The following is a 24,645-nucleotide window of genomic DNA, read 5'->3' as shown; positions in this document are numbered from 1 at the left end:
GTTATGGTTTTGTACAAAAAACAAGTGTAGTCATAACTTGGAGGGGGCGGTGTTTCCAGAGTTATAAAGCCTCCATAACTTGGAGGGGGGCGGTGTTTCCAGAGTTATAAAGCCTTGAAGACCGCGTTGTATCTAAAACGCACAAAAACCAAACTTCAACATAACGCAGGGGGGGCGGTGTACCCCCCGCGTTATAGGCCATAACGTTTGGCACAACGTGCCACTACACCTGATCTTAGAACCATCTTTGAAGTAAATTAAAATTAAGAAGTTAGATAGTGCAAGTATAGTAGGTTAATCTATTGGTACCACATTACCTTTTACACCTTTTGATATGGCATTGTTTTTATATAATTTAAAATATAGTTTATATAAGTTTTAAATACGCTGATATGTTTCTTGATAAATATATATTCACTAGTTTGATCCTCCCGTGTTACGGGAGTTTATTTAAGTGTTTGTTTTTAATCGTTTTGCTATTTTATGATAATTTATTTTATTTTTTAACGTAGTTCATTTTAATTTAATACATATATATTAGTTTGTTATTATATTCTTTTGCGTTTGGGTATTTTCAATTGAGATGTGTGGGTTTTTTAGATTTTAACGAACAAAAATACACGAACACGAACATGTTGATTTTTTTAAATGAACAAACATGAACACAAATATTTGTCCAATGAAAAAGAGGATATTGATGCAGTTGACGATGACGGGTAGTATCGAAAGTTAATCGGCGCTATAGATGTAGACCAGCAATAGAGAACATGTAAAGAAGATAAATTAAATTAGGGTTTGAGGATGAAAGTAATTACCAATAAATAAGATCTTATAACTCATTTGAGAGCTATTAGGGTTTGGCAAGACCCATAACCCGTAGAAATTATTCTTTGATGATTAAGGGGTTATTTCATAAATATATGAGATGTTATAACCCGTTTAAGGGTTATCCGGGTTTGGTGAGACCCATGACCCGCAAAAATTAGTGTTTGATTATGAAAGAGTTTCACAAATAAATGAGATGTTATAACCTATTAATATATTATCTGGGTTTGGTAAGACCCATACCCGCAATTTTGGGTCAAATGCATGAGAACCCTCCATTTAGAATTCAAGCAATCTGGTGGCTCTAAAGAATATGGGGGACAACCTGAGAGCGACACATAGGATTTTATGGTAGACAATTATATAGATAGTTAGATAAAAATTTTATACACTTGAGTCATATATTTTTGTCTATATAAAATTTGTACGACTCCATATTCTTTAAATTGTAAATCGACATAAAGATTTTAAAAAATAGTTAAAAAGTAAAGTGGTTAGTATAGTATACAAAATAATTCATAGGTGCACCTTATATGAGTTGTTCTGCTACATCATTTGATTACAAACAACTCTTCGGCCATCATTCACAACCCATCTTCACAATCATGGATCTACCAACACCACCATTAACCACCTAACACACATAATCCCCACCCACCAACCACCACAGTGGATGGAATCTAAAACAAGAACACAAAACATAAATAACAAAAATCAAAAACCCTTTCACCCCTCACCGCCACGCACCATAATCAATGACGACGTTTTTTTATTAACCTATGTTTTTCTTAACATTTTGATTTGAAAGAATAACTTTTGGTCTAGTGGCATAAGGCGTTTATCATAATCAAAGTGGTGCGTGCACGAGTCTCACAAAATTTACATTACTACATTAGCTGAATTTTTTAATTATTAGATTTTTGAGGGTTTCTTGTTAGAAAGAGTTAGATTATATGTTTTAAAATCAAGAAAACAAATATTATCTTAAGTACAACGACTATTTTAAAATACCTTTTTACCTCACCTCGCTATTATCTTCAAGGTCTGATACTGGATTTTTATACTACTGAAGTCCTGCCAATATGATGAACCCTTTGAATTAAAAATGGTATTTATTCTCTGATTTCTGAATTTGGACTTTTTGAAAATTACAAATACCGAGACCAAGGTGTCTCCACTTACCGCTACAATTCATATAACCTTTCTTATTGATCTTTTTTATGATATCTAGAAACCAAAATACAGAAAAGAGTAATTAAATAAAAGCACAGCATTGCTAAAAGTAGATTCAATGTATCTAATTCATGTCTACCGTATTTAATAAATCACATGTACATGGGTTCTAGACTTCATATCCACGCTATCTAATTAAGTTTAATAAAACTACGATACTTTAATTGTTATAACTTCACAAGGAGTTTATTCGAGTACAAGTTTACCGTAAATGGGTCTAGACCATCAATTTATAGACACGTTTAATGTTTATGACATTGTTAAATATGTTTCCAAGTGAGTTGAACTAGTGTATCCCGTTCATGTTAATTTGCAACATTGATTGGTGAAGTAGTATATATACGTTCTCTATAAGTTGAGGGAGGTCCAACATCAAAGAAAATATTCCATGCAATTTATATGCTTAATTGCTTATTCATTTTAGGACTGCATGTATCGTGATAGGAACTCGTTGGGTGGGTTAAGTTCCTAAAATGAGAAGAAATTATTTTCTAATGATTTTTATTCGTCTCAAACAAAGATTGCAATCTGTAGGAAAACGAATCCATGAAAGCAGGAAAGTAATAATGAAACTAATTAAAGATAGATTTTCATAATAACTTGGCTTGCAAGAAAAGTCTAATTTTTCTTAATCAAGAAGTCGTTTAGGGATCTTTCTGACTCGAATGGATCTCCGGGCTGTCTTTAATGGTTTGGGTGTGTTTGATGATTGGCCCGTATCCTATTATCTTTTAATTAGGTATGTTCTTGAGTTGGAAGGAAATTAAAGGAAAGGAAACGATAAACATGTTATCCTTAGTAATCATCCCATTTTTTGGAGGACAACTTATTAAGAAAATACATTAATTTAATCATTCCTAATTCCTCCTACTCATTTCCTTTCCATCATAAAAAAAACTCAAGAACACCCATTTTTTAATTATCCTTGGTTTTCATTTCCTTTTCATCCTTTAAAAGAACTCAAGAACAGATAGTTAAGGATTTTACAAACTTTTTCTTTAATATCTTACTGATGGTTCGTTATAGAGTTTATTGTATTAAGTAGGTCACGACATTCCTTGTGTAAATGACCATGTTATACATTTCGTGTCGCGTCATTTTTCTTACTAAGCTATATATTTAATCATGTTAAATAAGTCATGTAATGACATGTAATCCGCTTATTAATTAAACTTGTTTTTCATTGTTTTTTAGTAGTGTAGTCTTGCTCAAACTAAGTTAATCCTATAATTATAGATTTAACATTTGATACAACACGACACATATTGTCATATCTAGAACAAAGTCCGACTTTCTATTCGTTCTATTTCTCAAGCGTTTTACTATAACTATTTTTAGTCCTCTAACTTAAAATGGATCATACAGTTTGTTTTTTAAATTGAAAAAAGGTAGGAAACAAACATAGTTTACTAGTAATTTTTTTTATGAAGAATACATATTGTATAGTTAAGACCTGGACATAATCGTACAACTTATTTATTCAGATATTAGAAAACTATGATTTGTTTTTCTAGTCTATAAAATAAATCGCATTTTTTTAAGAAATTAAATATACTTATTTTAAAACTTGAAATTCGATTTCTAGTGTCGGGGAGGCGTGGAATATTATGATGCACATGTCACAACTGACAACTGCACCACCCATTTTTTGTTCTTTCGTGTTTTTAATGTTAGCGTCAGTTAACATAGGATTATTTAAAGTCATTTTATTCATATAATATAATTAGAAAATTATAAAACTGTATCAGTAGTTGTGTGGTTGAAACAATTGTCTAAACTTATATAAAATATATTTATGTAACTGTATATGGATTTTGTTCTATCATATGTCAAATGTTTATTTTATTCTTTGAAAAAAAAATATTGGATTATTTAAGCATGTCACATATACATATGTAGTTTGCAAAATTTTTAAAAGTAACATAAAAGTATTTGGGTGAATTTCATATTCCTGCAAACTTATAGCCAAAGAGCCTCCCTAATGACTTGTTTGTGATATGAAGGACGAATTCCCACATAACTTAGTTGTGCAGCCTCGTTTGCGGGACACTTTTGACGAGGATAACTACAAATGTATAAAGGTACCGGGTTAGGTTTGGTTTATCTTTTTCTTTTTTACTTTTTGTGTTGTTTCTTTTTTTTTTATAAATTGTAATAAACACTGTGTAATATACAAACGTTCGGCGACCTAGCTCTTAAAAAATTTTAAAACTCTATTGCATTATTTATTCTTTTGATTCTTTTTTACTTTTTGTGTTGTTTTTTTTTTTTATAAATTGTAATAAACACCGTGTAACATACAAACGTTCGGCGATCTAGCTCTTAAAAAAATTTAAAACTCTATTGCATTATTTATTCTTTTGATTTTTTTTTACTTTTTGTGTTGCTTCTTTTTTTTTATAAATTGTAATAAACACTGTGTAACATACAAACGTACGACGATCTAGCTCTTAAAAAGTTTAAAACTCTTTTGCATTATTTATTCTTTTGATACTTAAGCATGTATTGTCTAAAAGTGAATAGTTTATTATAATAAGAATTAACTTTAAAAGTTATATATAAAAGTTGGTAATGATGACATGATGTAAACAACTTAAGTATGCTCGAGAAATATTACTAATGTATCATGTAGTGGATCGTGGTCACTAACCGACTCGGGGAAATCAGTTTAAGTTTAATGTCGAGCATCTCCTTACCCAAACAACCAACGTAAATCCCGAGAGGAAGTTGTGTGGAAAAGCGTCAATTACTTTTTTTCACATTTGAAGTGATCAACACGTTTGGACTTTTATTTTCCCAAACTCTTTTTTTCTTCTTATACATCTAAAGTGGCCATTAATGAATAATTAAAAGACGCGTTAATAAACAAGTCAAAAGAAATTTAATTCGTTCAAGTTAGAGGGCATGCGGTCCTATTTGACCAGTTTAAACAATTAGTTAACAGCCTTCCTTAGTTATGGTTTGGAAATATCCTAAAGAGTGGTGGAGCCACATAGAGACACCGGGTTCGGCCGAACCCGGTTCATTTTCGGTTTTATATATAATTATAGGTACGATTTAACAAGCGAACCCATTCTTATTCGGCGAACGAACCCAATGTAAAGAAATCTCCGGAAACATTTCACTGTTCGCCGGTAAAACAAAAACAAAAACTTGAATTTAAAAGAGAGACAACGATGTCATTTTCTTCGGCTAGTATGCCGTCGTTTTGTGACATTTTGAGTACATGTCATTTAATTTTTATGGCACCCATGGAGAAGAATATGGTTTGAGGAGTCTAGTCAATTTTTCTGTGCTCACAAAAAATATGTCGACAAATATTGTTTTTGCTATAATAATATGTGTAGTACCATATTTTGTTTAATAGTCATCATCATTCATCCATATTTATTTTTATTTTTTTAAACGACTAAAATATTATTGAAAAACTTTTATACCTAGCAAAAAGCTTGAAACGGAGTAACATTATTGCATTATTGCATTATTAAATGTAAACTTACACAAACTCGACCAATCAAATACCTTTTATCGCCCTTTTTTTATCCATGAGAATGTACTCATTTTGATCTCCTCTATCATCATTTTAAAAAAAATATTCGAACTAATTGAATGGGTAGCGATTATATGAATGATACTTGCATTTGATATATTGAAAATTAGTTGTTTTTGATTGTCACGTCCGAAGATGTTATGATTCGTTTTCAATACATGAAAACGCGTATGGAACAATTATAATACATAAGCTTTTTTATTTAATATAACTTTGTATTTTATTTTATTTTATTGTTGATAATATACTTTTGTTATTTGTGATATTGTGTTTTATTTATTCGGCTGAATGATGGACCCGACTCATCCGGGCCCAAAAACTTTGACGCCGAAAAATAATCGAACACTAAAAATTCCGAACCCATAGGGAAAAATTCCTGACTCCGCCACTGATCCTAAACCTACTGACTGAGTTATTCAAACACGCAAAACCGACCAACTTGCTTTGATTTAGGTTGTTTATTCGGCTTCAACCTAACAACATGCATCGGTTTAACTCGTTTAACTTCGTTCAAGAAAAGCACGTTTATGGATATTAATTTAGAGATGAAATGCAAAACCTACTCGTGTTGTTGAGATGTACGAGGCTCGTGGTTTGACCATAGATGTTTCTAGAAAGTTTAGTTTGACCATTGAAGAGGAACGTGGATGTTGACAAATCAAATACGGGTTTTCATCAGGTTACTTAAATGGGCTTTTTTCTTGATGATTATATTATGTCCAGTATTTTAACTTTTCCTTTTTTTGGGAAAAGTATTTAGGTCCAGTATTAGGTCATAAAAATAAATGAAAAATAAATAAACAATTTTTTTAATTTTTTTTTTACATTTAGATTTTATAACATAGTAAAAACTTGAAAACCAAATGAATCATAATTATCATTTGATTTTTAAAACTAATTTTAAGTTTAACCGAAATTATTGATGAGTCATCATCATTGTAGTTTGGTAGGATTTATTTAACACCAAGGAAAATGTGAAAAAATATTGTTACAAGTTAGCAAGGGTTTAGTACACACTTGTATAACTCAATTCTCATCTCCGACACAACAATCGAACCTCCTATTCAAGGAGCGGAGACTTTTAGGGTGTTCCAAAGGAGCATCTCCTCCTTAACGCCGCCTAAAGCAGCACTCTTGTAGGGTTCAAAGCAGGGCCGGCTCAATGAATGTGGAGACCTAAATCGAAACAAGATTTTGAGGCCTTTTCATAAAAAAAATGTTAAGAATTTTTTTTTATATATATTTTTTTTTTGCTTATTACAAGTTTTGAACAAAACAGTTTTTGCTTATTATAACTTTTGAACTCATAACATATACTTTAGTAGCAACCAAATATACCATCACATCAATACAATACTTTGAGTTTACTTTACCTATTATAATATATATCTATATATAACGTTTTTTGAACTTGGGGGCCTTAATTAAGTGTGGGCCTAAAGTCATAACTTGTTTTCGCTGTCCCACGAGTCACCCCTACTTCAAAGGGCAGAGACCATGGTAAAGGTTGTGCAACATATAAGCAGCAACAACAACCACCACCATACCCAGTAGAAATCCCACTTATAGCAATAGTATGGTATGGGAAGGGTAGGATGTAGGCAAACCATACCTCCATCTCAAAGAATAAAGAGGTTGCTTCCAGCGAGACCCCCGGCTCGAAAACCATATGTGTGAGACCAAATAAAAGGAACACCAAGCACTAAACTTTTTGACCATAAAGATAAAAACATGTAGCTATAATAAATAGATAAATAGGTAATATTAAAAATAATTAAAGTAGTCGTAATAATAGATAAATAAAAAAAGTGATATTAGTAATGAATACTAAATATATGTTATAAAATACTATTTAGTAATATATCATTTATCACTCGAAATAAGGTAAAGAAAAGCCCCATTTGATAGAATTCTAATCAAAACTATATATTTTTCCTAAAAGTCCTTAACCTTAATCTTACGTCTGCAAGAATTCATATCTTCAACCATGTCCTCGGAAAGGTGCAAATCTATCAAATCATGCTTAATCCTCTCGGCGGAAGTCAATTTGGGACGCCCTCTATCCCTCCTCCCCTCTATATTAATAGTTTCTACGGATCGAACATGAGCCGTCGTCTCTCTTCTGGTCACATGTCCAAACCATCTCAGCCTCCGTTCTCTTATCTTATATGACATGTTAGCCACTCCTAATCTCTCTCGAAAAATATCATTTCTTATTCGGGCCAATCTTGTGTGCCCACACATCCACCTTAACATTCTCATTTCTGCTACCTCTAGCTTACGTGCATGTGACTTCTTGATAGCCCAACAATCAGTTCCATATAACATCGCATGTCTAACTTCGACCCTATAAAAATTACCTTTTAGATTGGTTGGGAATCTCATGTCGCACAAAGCTCCGGGTTGGTAATCTTGTGCTAGATATAAGCAATATGTAGCTATTAGCCCAAGCAGCACTAAAGCCACCCGTAGTGGGCGAATTTTGGGCGAAAACACCCCCCCCACCCCCCGCACGCGCGCGCGAAATGTGGGGTGATAGGGGGGCAACCTTTTATCGCCTTATGATGAATGAAAATAATAATAAAAAAATAATTTGACCGTTGGGAACGGTCAAAAAAAATTTTTTTAAACAAATTTAATTTAAACAATATATATATATATATATATATACATATACCCTTCTTCTCCAAACCCATATCCATTTCATACACCACACATAACCAAATTCTTCAAAAATACAACCAAAATGAATCCTAGACACAACCCGAACCAACCGAAACACCCATTTCCTCCTTTCAAAACTCATGTCGTGGAACTCACTGCTACCATGAGAGAAACCATCAAACAACACGAAAATATTACCGTGGAACTCACTGCTACCATGAGAGAAACCAACAAACAACACGAAAAGATTGCCGCTATGTTGAAATTGCAGGAAATGAGTAAAGAATACGAATCCATCAAAGCGTCCGGGTTACACGAAGAGGCTGCATTATTGCAACGACGATGAATTGAAAAAATGCGTGGATATTATTGATAGTAGTTTTTTTTGTTATGTATTTTTTTTAATGCTTCTTTTTTTAATTTTAATGTATTTTTATTTAATTATTTAAAAGATAGTTTGCATTCTTTTATAAAAAATCATATTATTTTTTATAAATAAAAAATGTTAAATAACATAAAACTTGATAAACAAGTTTGGCTCTTTTCTCAGGTAACATTAATCTCATGTATCCAAACCTAAAAAAAATCAAATTGTTTTTAATGCATTTTATAAATAAAAAAATAAAAAACTAGCTAGAGAAAACATACAACTTTTTAATACATGTAAAAAAATAAACAAATTTTTAATAAGATCATAAAGAAATAAAATTATAAAATCTATAACAAATATATATATATATATATATATATATATATATATATATAATTGTAAAACAAAAATAAAAACTTAATAGTTTTTTAATTGATATTTTGAGAGAATTATAAAATAAAATAAGAACGACTAACATGTCAATTACAAATGTTAATGGGAAATTAAAGTTCAAGGGGATTGTATGGTTAGCAAGAGAAGAGCGTACGTTTAGCCTGACCCTTCTAGAAACTTAGCATGCCAGTTTAAAATCTCAATGTCGAAAATAGCTAATTAGTTTTTAGATGGTTGTCAGTTAATGTAACCTGTAAGGTCCTATTTAAGACCTTGCATTGTTAACGCTATAAAAATAAACCAACTAGATCATGTGAATGGTTCAGATTCATATTTAAAAATTAAAAACCAAAATCCAATTTTATAAAAGTTATACACATTGATACGACAAAATATAACGCACCAATGGGCAATCGTTTCGATAATCAGTCAACATCACTTGTAACTTTCACTTTCTTTGGCACGAACCATCTAGTAAAAAAAATTATATACTACACTTAGGGGTGTGCAAATTAGCCGTTATAACTCTTAACCAAAGCATAACCAAACCAATTTTAACCGATAACCGACATAACCGGTGGGTCGGTTTAATGATTTTTTAAAAACCGCCAAATACGAGTCGGTTTTGGTTAAAGATAATTTCAAACCCGTCATAACCGTACCGCCATATTTACAAGATTCTCAACTTTATGGAATGCAATTAGAAGACGTTGATAATTTGGAGAAAATTAAAGAAGGTAATAAACTAATAATGTTCTCAATTTTTTACTATATAATTTAATTTTGACTAAAAAGTTAATATATTTATTGTTTGTTTGAATATATTAATATTATGAATTACATATTTTGCTGAGTTATGTCATGTCATTTTAAATTAAATTTTTTTGGGTAATATTTAGTACAAATGTTTTAAGCTCAATTACATTGTTTTAGTCATGGTTAACCGACCCAAAACCAACTCGATATAACCTTCAAAACCGGTTAACCAAAACGTCATAACGGATTGGTTATGGTTATTTATTAACCGACATCTTGGTTTGACCTAAAACCGCTCCAAACCGATCCATACACACCACTAACCACACTTGTTTCACATGTAATCTTTGTCTGATTGACCAGTTCATCAAATACTTTTGGCTAACAAGGTCAACCACTTTCAGCAAACACTACCAAATATTCATCACTAACTAAGCACCCAAATAAACAATTATTTCATGAGCAAACCACTAAAGATCTTTAATTATTCTAGTTATTACTTAATGCTATTCATTATTCATATAATGTAAGATATAAGAAGAAATCAAAATATCCATGAACCAATCTACTGCATTATAAATAACAAAATCATCTTTCAACAACAGAAATGAAAAACAAAAACAAAAATAACAATGTAACTGTATCAACCTCCATAATCAAACAAACATCAGCAACCTCTATACACAACAAACCCGAGCGCACCAGCGGTCTCTTTATGCTCAAAATCTACTGGAAATTGTAACAAACAGAAAATACGCTGTATTTACGAGGCCCTATTAACACTTGTTTATATAAAGCTTCAAATAACACTTGTTACATTAACAAGTCCGCTTGCTTCACGGGTATCTAAAGATCTACAACAGCGAAACGAGCAATGGTATATACCATGTTTCCAATTTATTTTTACTCAACGATGATGTAATTGTAATATATAAAATGTACCTGCTAGACTATTGTTGTGATAATGAGGCTGCTAAGAATTTGTGAAACCGTTCTACGTTTGACTGTTTTTTACTCTGGTGAGTTGACGTCTTTCGTCTTTTTCGTCTCTCACGGAAAAACAAGTCTTCTGTGTCGAGAACGTATGATATCTGCATTCACATGTTATTTTGTTAATTATATAAATTACAATTATAACTTCCCCCAAAATAATAAAAACCTAAAGTAATATTATTTTAAAGGACTATTGGTTTTTATTGGTCCCAAGTATTTCATTTTTGCCGGCGCTGGTCCCAACTATCACTTTAACTGCCAACGGTCCCAACTTTCACACATGTGTCTGCCACCAGTCCACGACTAACCGAGTACTAACTCCGTTATGCTTTAGATGACGTGTCCATCCTACGTGTTAAAAAACCTTGACATGGCTGCCTGCGTGTATATTAATAACAAAAAACCCTTCTCCTCCTTGAATATATAATAATATCAGCAGATGACAATCGATCGATATCTCCAATCGATCGAGAACCCAATCGATCGAGAACCCAATCGATCAAGAACAACCCAATCGATCGTCTACCGCTCACGCTCCGGCGGCTTACTCGACGTCCAAGACGACATCGAAGCGTTAAAAGCCTTCGACGGATCCTACTGGAAGTTTTTATTCGATTCACGCATCGGCAAGACCACTTGGCCATACGGGTCGGGTGTCTGGTCCAAAAAAGAATGGGTCTTGCCCGAGATCGATTCCGACGATATCGTATCGGCTTTCGAAGGTAATTCGAATATGTTCTGGGCCGAAAGGTTTGGGAAACAGCATTTGGGTATGAATGATTTGTGGGTTAAGCATTGCGGGATTAGTCACACGGGTAGTTTTAAGGATTTGGGTATGACTGTGTTAGTTAGTCAGGTTAATCGTTTGCGTAAAATGAACCGGCCCGTTGTCGGGGTGGGCTGCGCGTCGACCGGGGACACGTCGGCCGCGTTGTCGGCCTACTGCGCGTCCGCAGGTATTCCGAGTATTGTTTTCTTACCTGCGAACAAGATTTCCATGGCGCAGTTGGTTCAGCCGATTGCGAATGGGGCGTTTGTGTTGAGTCTTGATACGGAATTCGATGGGTGTATGCAGTTGGTTAGGGAGGTTACGTCTGAGTTACCGATTTATTTAGCGAATTCGTTGAATAGTTTGAGGTTAGAGGGGCAAAAGACTGCTGCGATCGAGATCTTGCAGCAGTTTGACTGGGAGGTGCCGGATTGGGTTATTGTTCCCGGGGGTAATTTGGGGAATATTTACGCGTTTTATAAAGGGTTTCATATGTGTAAAGAGTTGGGGTTGGTTGATAGGATTCCGAGGCTCGTGTGTGCGCAGGCTGCTGGGGTTGTTCTTGATCGATTGGGTTCTCGATCGATTGAAGATATCGATTTGGGGATTTGTATTAAATTGTCATCTGCTGATATTATTATATATTCAAGGAGGAGAAGGGTTTTTTGTTATTAATATACACGCAGGCAGCCACGTCAAGGTTTTTTAACACGTAGGATGGACACGTCATCTAAAACATAACGGAGTTAGTACTCGGTTAGTCGTGGACTGGTGGCAGACACATGTGTGAAAGTTGGGACCGTTGGCAGTTAAAGTGATAGTTGGGACCAGCGCCGGCAAAAATGAAATACTTGGGACCAATAAAAACCAATAGTCCTATTTTAAACTGTGGCTACCTTTGAGGAGCTGCAAGACATCTTATACTCCAAACCGTTTACCACATGAGCACCTTCCATGACAACTGACTCATCCAACCGCTTTTTATTTCTGTATATATAGAAATTAATATATAAAACATCCTCAAGCTTTCAGAAACTTTGAAGAAAAAAAACCCAGTTTGAAAAATGATAACTTTGACCATGTTCACTTTTATACATGCGGTTGACAAACTATTTTAAATCCAAAATAGAAATTAAACCTAGGTAACTAATTCATTTAATGTAATTTGCCCTATAAGATATTAAGGTGCAAAATAAAAGTAAGCCTGTAACAAACCAAACGTTCAGTGAACAGTTCGTGAACCATTCGACTGGAAGTTCATTTATGTTCATTTAGTTAAACAAACGAGAAAGTTCGATCATTTATGTTCTAGAAGGTCATTTATTTCAATTCATTTGGGTTCATTTGTCTATGTTCGTTAGTTTACGTTCGTTAACATATTCATTTACAATTGTTTGGCTCGTTATAACTTATTTTAGTTTTAATTAACTCTTTAGGCCAACACATTGTATTTCACATTACTTTTTACTGGTTTTAGCTCAATTATGTCCGCTCATTTACGTTCGTGAACCGTTTATTTATACTGTTAACGAACATAAACAAACACGGACATTTTCATCTTCTTAACAAACAAACACAAACAAGAAAACCCTGTTTGTTCAGTCATTCGCTTCCAATCAAATGTTTGGTTAGAGTTAAACGAACGAACCCGAAAAGGAACCAAATTTGTTACCTCTGCATCATAATGCAAGATTGTTTTTTTGCAGTAGCAACCGAAAGAAAATCTTTGTAAAGATAAGTAGAAAAATGAGGATCAACACAAACTGCAACAACTTCCGGCTTTTCAATCCCTTCATCCATCAGCTGGATGGTCAAATGAGAAGGACAAGATGACTGCAAATAAACAAAAAAAATAAAGCATGTTAACAGCTCACTTGCGACGTGCGTTAATATGCAAATTAAAAGAGAAGGAAACCTACACATTGAAATCTGTATATGTTCTCATCATGAAGAAGAACGTGTGCGTTTTCAAAATACACAGAATCAATAAACTTCTCGGCTTTTCGCGATCGTTCATATTCATATAGCTGAAGAAGTTTGTTGTCCATTTCATCACCAACAATGTTTTGAAGCTGCATCAAGAAAAATAATATAAAATAATAACCCAAATCTATGAATAATAAAACAATTTAGTAGGCAAAATACCTGTTTAACGAGCTTGTAAATCAGCTTGTCCAACGTAAATAACACATATGATTGATTTCCAATAATGGCCCGACAATCATCTTCAAATTTTGCATTATCAGAAACACCATCAAGTAAATTGTACAAAGAGGTCATAAATCTGCAAAAGTATAATGACAGCATGTTAGAGGTCCAAAAACCAGATTTCCCATAAAAACTTGACAGAGAAATAAACGAGTGTAACAAATTACATAGAATAGATATCGTTAGGGCTAGAATCTTTAGCAGCTCTCCGCCTTGCTTCATCAGATGCACAAAAAAGCTTAGCAGATGATAACCTTCCGTATAATACCTGAAAATTAATGCAAAAATAAAAATCATGTGTAAACAAAGATAATAATTATGACTACAAAAACAATATAATACATATACTTACTTGGTGGAGTCTAAAAAGTGTATAAAGGCCATCATTCCCATAAAAGACACGTGAGTCTTTCTTTTCAACACCACATGATGGCGTGGCGACACATTTAGCTAACGGTTTTGCGGTTCTTAAATAATAAATACCATCGCCAGAAACAAGGTTTGTATCCTCTGCGTCACCTTCACTTTCGGCTTTACCATCATCGTCATCATCATGTTCTCCATCTTCATCTTCATTTTCTTCCTTTGACGCGTCATCGTCACCAGCAGATTCACTACCGCTGGCATCATCATGGTTATTTTCACTGTCTTCATCATCACCAACGTTTGACTCATCAAAGTCACGATTAGGCGACAACTCGCCCTCTTCTTTCTCAGGTTTAAGTGGCTCAATGGAACTTCCATTAGCCACTGCATCTGTATTTGATTTGACTTCATGACCATTTTCAGTAACTTTACTCTCTTTTCCTTTGGTCAAACTATCTCCATTTTCTAGAATGTTCTTTTGAGGATGTGTTTTACCTGGTGACTTGTGTTGATCTCCATTGCAAACTGGCTTTGGTTGACTATCAGTTTCTTGAACTGCACTTGTACCAGTGTTTTTCGCAGGCTGGGAAGAAACACCAAGCACGGGTTCCAAGAAAGTTGACCAAAGAGTCAAAATTTTGTTGAGTTGTTCCTTGCTTGTGCAAATCTCTTCACATGAATACTTTATAAGTTTAAATGCGTCTTCATGAATGTCACTATCGGTATATTCAAATTCAAGATTTGGTGAAATGAAGTGTCGGCTTCCAGCAGAGATACTATGCAGCAAGTCTTCATCTTTTTGACTTTTTCCCTTTATTTCCTTTATCTCGGCCACCAACGCTGTTTATTAAGATTTAAAACATATATTACAAAGTCCGAACACTGGTTTCCTTAATTTTAAAACTTGAACATCCTAACTACAGACTTACATTTTGTGCTCAAATTCTTTGAATCTTGTTGTTTGAAATAGAAGCTACGGTGATCAAGTGACTTGTAATGGTTTTTTGCATAAATGTCTGCCCAAACTTTATTAAAGTCAGATTTACATTTTGACCACTCCTCTTGTTTCTGTCTAAGGCGAGTCAGCACGACAGGCAATGCGGCTGAAGGGTTCCTACGAAGCGTTTCCATGGCATCAAGACCATGATCACCATATAACCGTTCCATGCACCGTAAATTCAAAGCTGCACGCATTCACAAAGATATTAAACATCAAAACAGCATAATTGAAAGCCCTGTTAAGTAAAATAATATAATAGTATTAGCATATACCAGGGAAGTGGTCTTCTATACGGATGGGACTATCGGGATTGATTGTCTTATTGTTAATGTTGTTTAATAATTCCTCAGCTCGTTTAGCAGTTGATTTCACAGACTCCAGCAACATATCAAGTTCAAACCTAGTATCATTATTAAAGTGAAAGGGCATGAATAATTATAAGGAAAATTAATATATACAAAAGAATACTAAATAAACGTTTACCTGTCATCCTCGCATCTGAATAAGCTTTCTTCATACTGGTTTCTGCGCATATGTTTGAAGGAATAATCTTCACTACCAGAAGTAACAGACACCCAAAGCTCATTCAACACTTGAGTACCAAGGTCTGATCTTTGGCTAACTGATGGTATTGGATACTACAGAAGATGAAATCGAAAATATGTTAAAAATATGGAATAAATTACTTTCAAAAGAAATATAAATATGATGCAAGGGCTCACGTCATCAGGAAGAAGCCTGTAACTAGGAGTACAACGTTGACAATCAGAGAGATCAAGCTCTTGAATAGATTTGGCCCAATATTTCTCTTTGTATTTGTCTCTATCTTTTGCAGCATCGTTTTCACGCCTGCTATGTTCTCTCTCTTTCTCCTCGGCTCTGGTTGATTTAGATACATGCCCTTCGCCCCATAAAGTTTCTGGCACGTGAAATAAACGAAAAGTCTTTAAAAAAATGTAATTAAATAAAATTGTAAAGCAAATAATAGGACAGATACGTACTTCTATCCATGACACCAGCAAGGAATCCATCTGCAAACAGGAAAATTTTATAATTTAAAATGTAACAAAAGAATTCCCAAGAGGAAAAAAGAGCATATCCAGTATGATAGTTTTGATGTTTACCTATATTTTCACAACGTTCCAAAAACGTGCTAAATCCTTCCATAAGATCCGGGTGCTTTCCAAGAAGATCGGAAACCTGTTAAAATAAGTCCCAGATATCAAAATTCCAAATTTGGAAAAACATGTCAAAATATTTAAGATAACAAAACGATTCCATTTTTTAGTGTATAATTAGGTGTTAAATATGTAACAAGTTATATAACATACCAAGCTTTGTAGTTCCTTCCTTGTAATTATTTCTGTGCTAAAGATATGCAAACATTTCAAGAATGCTTGGTAATCATCTTGATTATGCAATCTATCCTTCACTTTCTCACAGAAAGTAAATTCTTGGACGTACATACCTGTAACGCATAAATACTCTAATGTCAGAATTGTCCTGTTTTAAATTGACCAACAAGTATGCAAATAATTAACACACTTCTCATTGAATCTTTATCACCATGTGAGCCCACGCCAGATTGGACTCCAAAATCTTCAATCTTGCTTGAAGATTTTCGTTTCTCAATATGACGTGTGTCCCGATTAGCATCATGATCAGTTTCTTTGTAATCCTGATCAAGATTTCTCCTATCACTGCTGTCCTTTTCAGATCGCTTTCTCTGATCCTTGTGAAACTTCATCATTGCTTTATCATCCTCGTCAGCGTTTAGATCCAGTTCAGGATGTGAACCAGAGATTCGATCCTGTCGGCCTCCTCGTGGCTGTTTACATCACATATTTAGTCACACATGATATAATAATATAGCAAAAGACTTCTAAAAATCAACGGCAATACCTTATTATCCACTTGTGCCTGCTTATTTGGAGCCATTGCTGAGCTCCGTTCATCATAACGATGTCGGCCCAATGAAGCATGATGAGCAGATGCGGCAGCAGAAGCATCTGGCATGAACTTTGTGAATTCATCAAGAAGATCAGGTTGATCATCAAAAAGTGCAGCAACTTCTAGGTAAACATCATTGATGCCCTTTTGTTCTTTTCGGTACATGTTCAGGATGTCCAAAAACGACTTGTATACATGATCATCGTTTTGGAAACGTTTCTGTAAATCAAACGAGTTAACACGTGTATTACAGTAATAAAATAACACTCCCTGCGATAAGTGTCCACTAGACAAAAATGTAAATGGTTTTAAAAAAATATAAAACGCCAATTTTAGGGCAACAAAGTATACTTAGTTTCAGATACGGGCAACTAATGCAGGTTAGTGATTAATGTAAAAATGGAGACTTGATAAACGAATTTGGAAGTGGACACTTATTTTGGGACAAACCAAAGCAGAAAGGTAGAAAATTTACCTTTATTTTGTTTACAAAACTAATAGCCTCTTCAAACTCCACTGTTTTTTTCGGTGGAGGCTCATCCTCCTCGATTACAGTAATTTCATACCCTTTGGGCAAGAAAGTGTTGAACCCGAAAATCAAATTATTATGACCTTTAAACAAGTCTTTTACCCTTGCTATGACGCCAACAGTATCAATTCTGCACCAAACAAGCTAGTGAATGAGTTGTATGATCAACAAAACTAGTCAATTCTCAAACAAAAGTTAAACTTCATGTACCTTTGAGCTTTGAAATCTTTCATCACATCAAGAAACATGTCATATTTTTCTCTTTGGCCTTGAAACATATCCTTAACTTGTTTTAAATAAGTTAATGCATCATTAGTTGTGAGCGTTTGTGCACTACTACCACCTCCCGTCCCTCCACCTACTCTTCCTCCTCCTGCACCTGACCCTCCCGCCACCTCCCCTGCTCCTTCATCTCCCGGTGCATGTGGTTGGCCATATCTTCAACATAGAACAAAACAACAAAAAGTCAAAAACTTGCCATCAGATATGCAGAACAAGTTGTAAATAGTGCACATACACACTTTTATGATAATCACAGGTCCTATTTCATGCAATTTTCATCACGCACCGCCATGGAAAAGCCAAATAAAGATTATAATAAAATATATACATTACAACATTTGCAATCACATCTTTAACCACACAAACCCTAAAAAATAAGAAACCAAAACCTAATCATAGTACCAACTGCAAATTTGTTTATTTCCGGCAGAAATAACAGAATCCTCTGAACAAAAAATTTAATAATCTACCATTACATGCTTTACATACAGATCAAAACAGCCGTCTACTCACAATTTGCAATTAAATATCAGAGTATATCAGAGTAGACAAAAACCATTCTACGATAATCACAGGTCATATTTCATTCAATTTTCATCACACACCACATGGATAAGTCATATAACAAATAAAATTATTAAAAAAAAACAATTTGCAAACCCTAAAATGTAACAAACGAAAACCTAATCAGCGTGCCGACTGCGGCTGCAATTTATATATTTCAGCAAAATACCATAAACTTCCACACAAAGACAACAATTCACCATTACATGCTTCACATCCAGATCAAAAACATCAAAATCCGCCGCGAACTCATACCTCACAAAAAATACATAATTCAAAACCTAAATTACACAATCTCACACAACACATCACATCAATCCACAAAATCCTAACACTAACCCTATCACACCATCCACAAAACTCAAAGTCAAACAGCCAGCCAACAAAACAGAAATTAATTTAACAATTAATCACATAAATCCACACAAATTCAATTCTTACGGCCGCTTGAATTGAGAACTGTTGTAGCCGTCATCTCGTACACGCTTCATCCCTAAAATCATCACCACCATAAATCAGAAACAAATTAAGTAAATCGGTTTTTAAAATCTATTAATGAAAAATAATAATAATAATTATTATTATTACCGGTGAAGTTGCCTTCACGGAAAGCAAATTAAAAGAGATCTAGTAACAACAAACAGAATTAACAACTTAATTGGCCTGTAGATCGAACGAACAAACAACACCACCAGCGGAGGCAAGGCAAACAAAACCAGTTTGAGAACAAGAGAGAAAGAAAAAGAGGTTAAAGAAGAAAATATATATATTTGTGAGTGTATTTACGTGACACTATTTATTTACATGGTTTTCTATATATATATATATATATATATATATATATATTTATTATTATTATTATAGTGACAAGTGAAAATCTCTATTGTTTTAAGTTGTTGGGCTTTTTTGTTGGGCTTGGGTTTAGTGTGGGCCACCTTTTGGTGTTTTAGGGTGTACTTGTGTGTGAAAAACTGTGGTCTGTGGATATGAGGGGTTTTGCAACTAATTAGTAGTTTAAGGGAAAGAGTTTATCATGTGGGTGGGTTAAAGTTAACTAATTATTATTTTAATGAAAAGGGTTTATTATGTGTGGTAAAGCCAAGGTAGCTGTGTCATGTGTTGAAGGTATCTGAAAAAATAGCAAACACAATTGTTCTTTAAATTTATTTATTTTTAATAACATATAGCTTACTTAATTCTCAAGTTACTAATATTTTTAGGATGTGTTGAATTTTTGGTAGCTTTTGTTCATCGTTCATTGTTTTAGTTTTCTGTAAAACGGTTTTTTTTTCTGATCGTTTAAATGATACATTTTACAGCGATTGAATCATTGACTTTCTATTCAACGCTCTAACCACTTTACCATCTATTAAAAGTGGGAATGGCTGTAAAATGCATTTACTTACCTTTATTTGTTAAACAAAGCAATGTATGTTTTAAAAATAATTTATAATCATTTTGTTACGTGTTTTAAGTCGCAAATCAGTGAGAAAACTTATTTTTATTCTTGCATTTTTAATCACATTTAATATGTTGTAAAAAAAGAATCACTTAAATAACTCAAAAAATGATGTAAGGTTTTGGTTTGGGATTTATTATTAACTTATTTTAAGTTTAAATAATTTATTATAAATGTTCGGGGTAAAAAATTATGATTTTGGATACAATTTTGTTTGCATTCCATATATTTTATACGAGTTGGATCTAATATAAAGTAGATTTTTCGTGCGGGAACGGTTCAAAGCGAAGGAAGAAAAAGCACAGTGGCAATTTACTAATTATGTCTAAAACATAATTATACAAATCACAAATTGTAAGTATATTAATAAAATTACACTTTAATATTACAAGTTGCATACCTTGATTACGCTGCAATTGATTTACAAGCAACATAATAAAGTTAATCTACTTGTAAAACTGTAGCGCAATAAAGTTACGCTATTTGTAAATTCTATAGCATAATAAAACTACTCTAGTTAGTTTGTATGATATAGTAATATAGTGTAATTACATTATACATGTAAGTAACATATTACCATCTTGTCCTTTTTCTCTTTGCTTTGAATTGTTCGTACGGTGACTTCAATTGTACCACTGACATATTTCATGTTGTCGTATTTATTTTGATAATATCGATAAGCTTATTACTCAAGTTACTAATGACTATTAGAATTCATGTATAATTTAAAGTAGCCTGTGTACTTAAATAAATTGTTTTCATTAAAAACCAAAACGTTTAATTTACATGCCGGAAAACATTTTCACATTAGAACGACAAGATATCAAAATTATTAATAGTAATAATTGATTTGTCAGAAGCCTTAACCAAATGTTTCATATCTAATGTGTTTTTGTTTATATGTAGGGTGGAACCAACTATCTATAGTTACCTATTTAAAAGTCAATTTTTTTTACAGTGCGGTGATATAAAACTCGTTCGGTTTAACGGTTTAAGGATTCAACTAGTGAAAATCACATACTCGCCTAGTCTCCAATCATCACTCCGGTGCCTCTGAAACTGAATGTTGGAGGCAGGAATCGAACATATGTCACATGGAACACCAGGTCAATCACTTACCACTCCATCACTAGTTCATTGGCACCTACTTAAAATCATTAACGACGGAATTTGTTTACTGCTCAATTTACTAATTTTCATTTTAATAAACCAAATCCCAATATTATGGGAAGGTAAAAGGTTATTCAAATTGAAATAAGGGCATGTTTTGTACTCTCTTAATGATTTTACTAATAGGCTATTTCTGAATCGGTCAGAGGTAGGATGAGGATGCTTTTAGTTACACATCTTAATAGCTCATAGAGCCTCTTAAAACATATTGAATGATTCAAAAACTACCTCTTAATTAATTAGATCTCTTAATAATAATTCAATATAAAATTGTCAAATAACCTCTAATTTAGAATGAGTTATAACTATCTCATTTTGATCACCAAATTGTATAGTGTGAACATATATCCAAATTTCAGTCTTGGATTCGTAATTCAAATGGGAATCTAAATTTTGAAAAAAAAAACTATTATATACTAATTTTAAAAATATATCTAATAAATTTAAAACGAAATTGTTTAGGATATCTGAAATAAATGCTTTGTTGTGTCATTGTTTAAAACTTTTATCTTTCAATCTAATCCAAACAATATAGTATATCATCCACTTACTACACTTTCAAACAACAAAGCATGTGCAAGCATATTATGTCACACCATCTCCAAACAAAACATGTTCAAATTTTGTTATTTAACAACATATAATCAGTCTCAAAATGAACTGCCTAACACCCCTCCCTACCACAATTCGCTATTCCGCTACGTAATTTCCCACTTAATTTGTTGTGCCACCCCTATACAATACAACGACATTCGTAAGGTTTCAATTGTTCTTATAAAAATAAGGTATATTTAGCATCTCAAAAGGACTTACAAGAAGTTTAGCTTTTCTGAAGAATCCCACCGAGAATTTCCGCATTGTCACATTCACAGCTTGGGCATATGCATTTCTTCTGCAGCTTGTCACAAAGGGAATTGTATGCATCTTCAACTCTCGCAGTCTGCGTGCTTTCAGTCAAGGATAAAATATGGGTACGGTTTATCAGCAAATGTCAAAGCCAGGTTCTGGCCAAACCGGGTCAGGTTGGAACCCCAAAAGTCAAGTTGGTTTGACTAGTTTGAAACCAGGTTTTAGCCAGTTCGTGTATGGTTTGTCCGGGTTCAACCAGTTTCAAAAGTATACTTTTATGCTTTATAAAACTAATTTGAGTACTTTTATAAAACATGATTATCTTATTCTTTACAAGACTACTTTTTAGAAGCATTTGTATCAGACAAATTTAAATCTTATTTATTAAAAATGTATACAAAAAACGAATTCGATTATTGTAGAAAAAGAACCGTAGTAAGGATATACAACTACGGTTTGAAGCTCCTTGCTTCCTTCCATTATTGCTTCCATTAAAGATATTTTATGCTTCATATCATCTACCTCATTTTGCCCCTACAGATTATAAACCAGTCCCAAAAATAGTTAACTTCACTCACAAGGCTCATGATTTATATACGCACACATGTATCTACTACAGATGATATACGGTACCTCCTTAAGAAAATTTTGCTCCAGCAGAAATTCATGTTCCATCTTGTTAGTATCAGAGATTATTTGAGCCAGCTCATGTTCAAGATCCTTCTTTCTTTCTTCAACTTCTTTTGTGTTACCATATTCAGTGTGCACTTTGGTCATAAATATGAAACAGAAAGGATACATGAATAGTAATAGATAAGTGTGCAGGGGCGAAGCTTCATTGAGGCCCGGGGTGGGCCCGCCCCCTGTGTTTTTTGCGCAGTAGTGTAATTTTACCCGTTTTCGGGCGAAAATTTTTATATGTAGTGTAAGTTTAGCCTTTTTCGGCCGAAAATTTGAGCCCGGCCCCCCCTCGTTTGTGAAATTTTGTATGCATTTTGAGCTCGGCCCCCCCCCGGGTGCCTCAGTCCAAGCTTCGCCACTGTAAGTGTGCTCTATAGTGGATAATCTAAACGAGCCGATTACTGGGAAAAGTACATTATAAATCTTGGTTTAATTAACTGACCGTTTTGTGATACTGTTTTGCTGCTAAATGCTTCATTACTAGCTGATGCTACCGACTGTTGAAACTTTCTGCAACATGTATATATGCATATTTATATGAGATCTATATGTTAAGATTCAGATAAGTAGCTTATCAAATATAACACAGATTACCTACCGAATGGTTACATTCAGGCCAAACATCTTTACAATGAAGTCCTTTCTGCATGAATAAGCATGACAAACGAAGAAATGAAATGTCATAAATAATTGTAATCGTCTAACAAACAAGTAAACTGTAACAAATAACACGATAAACCTACCTTAAAGCCCCTTCTTCATTCTGAATGCAGGTTCAAGTAAATTCAAAACACAAACGTTTATTAATTAGCAAGCACGCAAATAAAGCGGAATCAAGCAGCAACAAAACGAGTATATTCAAATACCTTAAGTGCCTCCAAATCAGATCCAATGGCTGATACTTCGTCTTGAAGCAAAGATATCCGCCCCTGACGACATCCAAACACGACTAAATTCATATAATCATCATTTACATTATGCATATTATACAAACTAAACACAGAGAACGTGAAAACAAACCTCTAGGGTTTGAATTGAAGAATCATTCATGGCCAATTCGACTTCGAAGCCTCTGAGATCTTGTTCAGTACGTTCCTTCAAACGCTTAGCGTCTTCAAGCTTGGCATTCACAGATTCAAGCTCCGATTGGAGTTGTTCAATTTGGCGCTTGAGGTTTACGACCCTACGCTCTATCGATTTAGTTGAAAATTAAGTGTGATCAGTGAAAACGAAAAGGATGTGAGAGATTGAATTAAGATTGAACACAGTATACATATACATATACATATACATATACATATACATATACATATACATATACATATACCTCCTTGAGATTTTTCAGCAGAGGCGTCACGAATTAGGGCTAGAAACTCCATCTGCGAATTGCTGCTTGCCATTCTCCTTCGTTTCCCGCTTGTAGTAATTCAGTGAGCTGCTCTGTTAATTGGCCTTTATATAGACGATCGTTTAAACTTATAACATTTGGAAACTACGTGATAAATAGTATTTAATTATTTATAACACTATTTAATTGATTACACGAATTTTATTGGCCACTTGGCGTTTTTATCAATATCTGAACATAAAATAACTTGGTGTGTTATAATATATAAATAGTTGTTTTTTATCAATATATTATGTAAGATTACCTACATCCATCATATAACATCTCATTTTAATTTTAATGTTTGATATTAGAATAATGGAAATAATATCGTTTGAGAACAAATATAGCAATTTTAAGATAGGTGATAAAGTTATCTTCTAGCTTGAGTATAATAGCAAATGAAGGTGTTATTATGACATGTTTTCTCTTTTAATTAGATGTCACTGTTATTAGGATAATGACATCATGAAGAACATGACCTGCACATATTATTTATTTTTTTTATAATTAAAATAAATAAATAAATGATTTTTTTGCCAACGTGGTTTAAACAATGGCGAGAAAAAAATTTCGGCATCTTCTCTTCCCGGTCACTTCTCAAGGGGGGAGGGTGTTCCTCCGCATTCTCAACTTCTCGTCCCTCT

At 33.5% G+C, this 24,645-nt stretch overlaps 3 protein-coding genes across 3 annotated transcripts; 1 reads left to right on the top strand and 2 right to left on the bottom strand.

The window, feature by feature from the left end:
* Window positions 1–10,318: 10,318 nt before the first annotated feature.
* Window positions 10,319–19,268, bottom strand: LOC143628614 (paired amphipathic helix protein Sin3-like 1). The gene is made up of 21 exons (XM_077098157.1): window positions 19,041–19,268; window positions 18,894–18,945; window positions 17,817–18,044; window positions 17,553–17,736; window positions 17,030–17,296; window positions 16,673–16,955; window positions 16,459–16,595; window positions 16,252–16,327; window positions 16,129–16,158; window positions 15,850–16,046; window positions 15,611–15,765; window positions 15,400–15,527; window positions 15,057–15,311; window positions 14,114–14,967; window positions 13,929–14,029; window positions 13,699–13,837; window positions 13,473–13,625; window positions 13,226–13,386; window positions 12,450–12,540; window positions 10,734–10,882; window positions 10,319–10,645 (listed from the first exon to the last, which is right to left on the bottom strand). Exons 2-20 carry the CDS (start codon window positions 18,941–18,943, stop codon window positions 10,742–10,744), a joined length of 3,630 nt encoding a protein of 1,209 aa, XP_076954272.1. The 5' UTR covers window positions 18,944–18,945; window positions 19,041–19,268; the 3' UTR covers window positions 10,319–10,645; window positions 10,734–10,741.
* Window positions 11,224–12,438, top strand: LOC143628573 (threonine synthase, chloroplastic-like). Its single transcript, XM_077098129.1, has 2 exons — window positions 11,224–12,163; window positions 12,428–12,438. The coding sequence occupies exons 1-2, from the start codon at window positions 11,224–11,226 to the stop codon at window positions 12,436–12,438; spliced, it is 951 nt and encodes a 316-aa protein (XP_076954244.1).
* A 2,394-nt stretch (window positions 19,269–21,662) lies between the features above and the next one.
* LOC143628557 (uncharacterized) lies at window positions 21,663–24,080 on the bottom strand. Its single transcript, XM_077098114.1, has 9 exons — window positions 23,939–24,080; window positions 23,632–23,801; window positions 23,478–23,540; window positions 23,355–23,374; window positions 23,210–23,254; window positions 23,054–23,121; window positions 22,564–22,697; window positions 22,376–22,464; window positions 21,663–22,025 (listed from the first exon to the last, which is right to left on the bottom strand). Exons 1-9 carry the CDS (start codon window positions 24,009–24,011, stop codon window positions 21,902–21,904), a joined length of 786 nt encoding a protein of 261 aa, XP_076954229.1. The 5' UTR covers window positions 24,012–24,080; the 3' UTR covers window positions 21,663–21,901.
* Between the last annotated feature and the right edge of the window lie 565 nt (window positions 24,081–24,645).

Source organism: Bidens hawaiensis, unplaced genomic scaffold (assembly GCF_021521415.1).
Source record: "Bidens hawaiensis isolate Kalapana, Puna unplaced genomic scaffold, B.hawaiensis_p1.1 tig00005028_1, whole genome shotgun sequence".
Classification (NCBI taxonomy): domain Eukaryota; kingdom Viridiplantae; phylum Streptophyta; class Magnoliopsida; order Asterales; family Asteraceae; genus Bidens; species Bidens hawaiensis.
The sequence above is the reverse complement of the archived record's forward strand: the minus strand, read 5'-3'. Positions and strand labels throughout refer to the sequence as shown.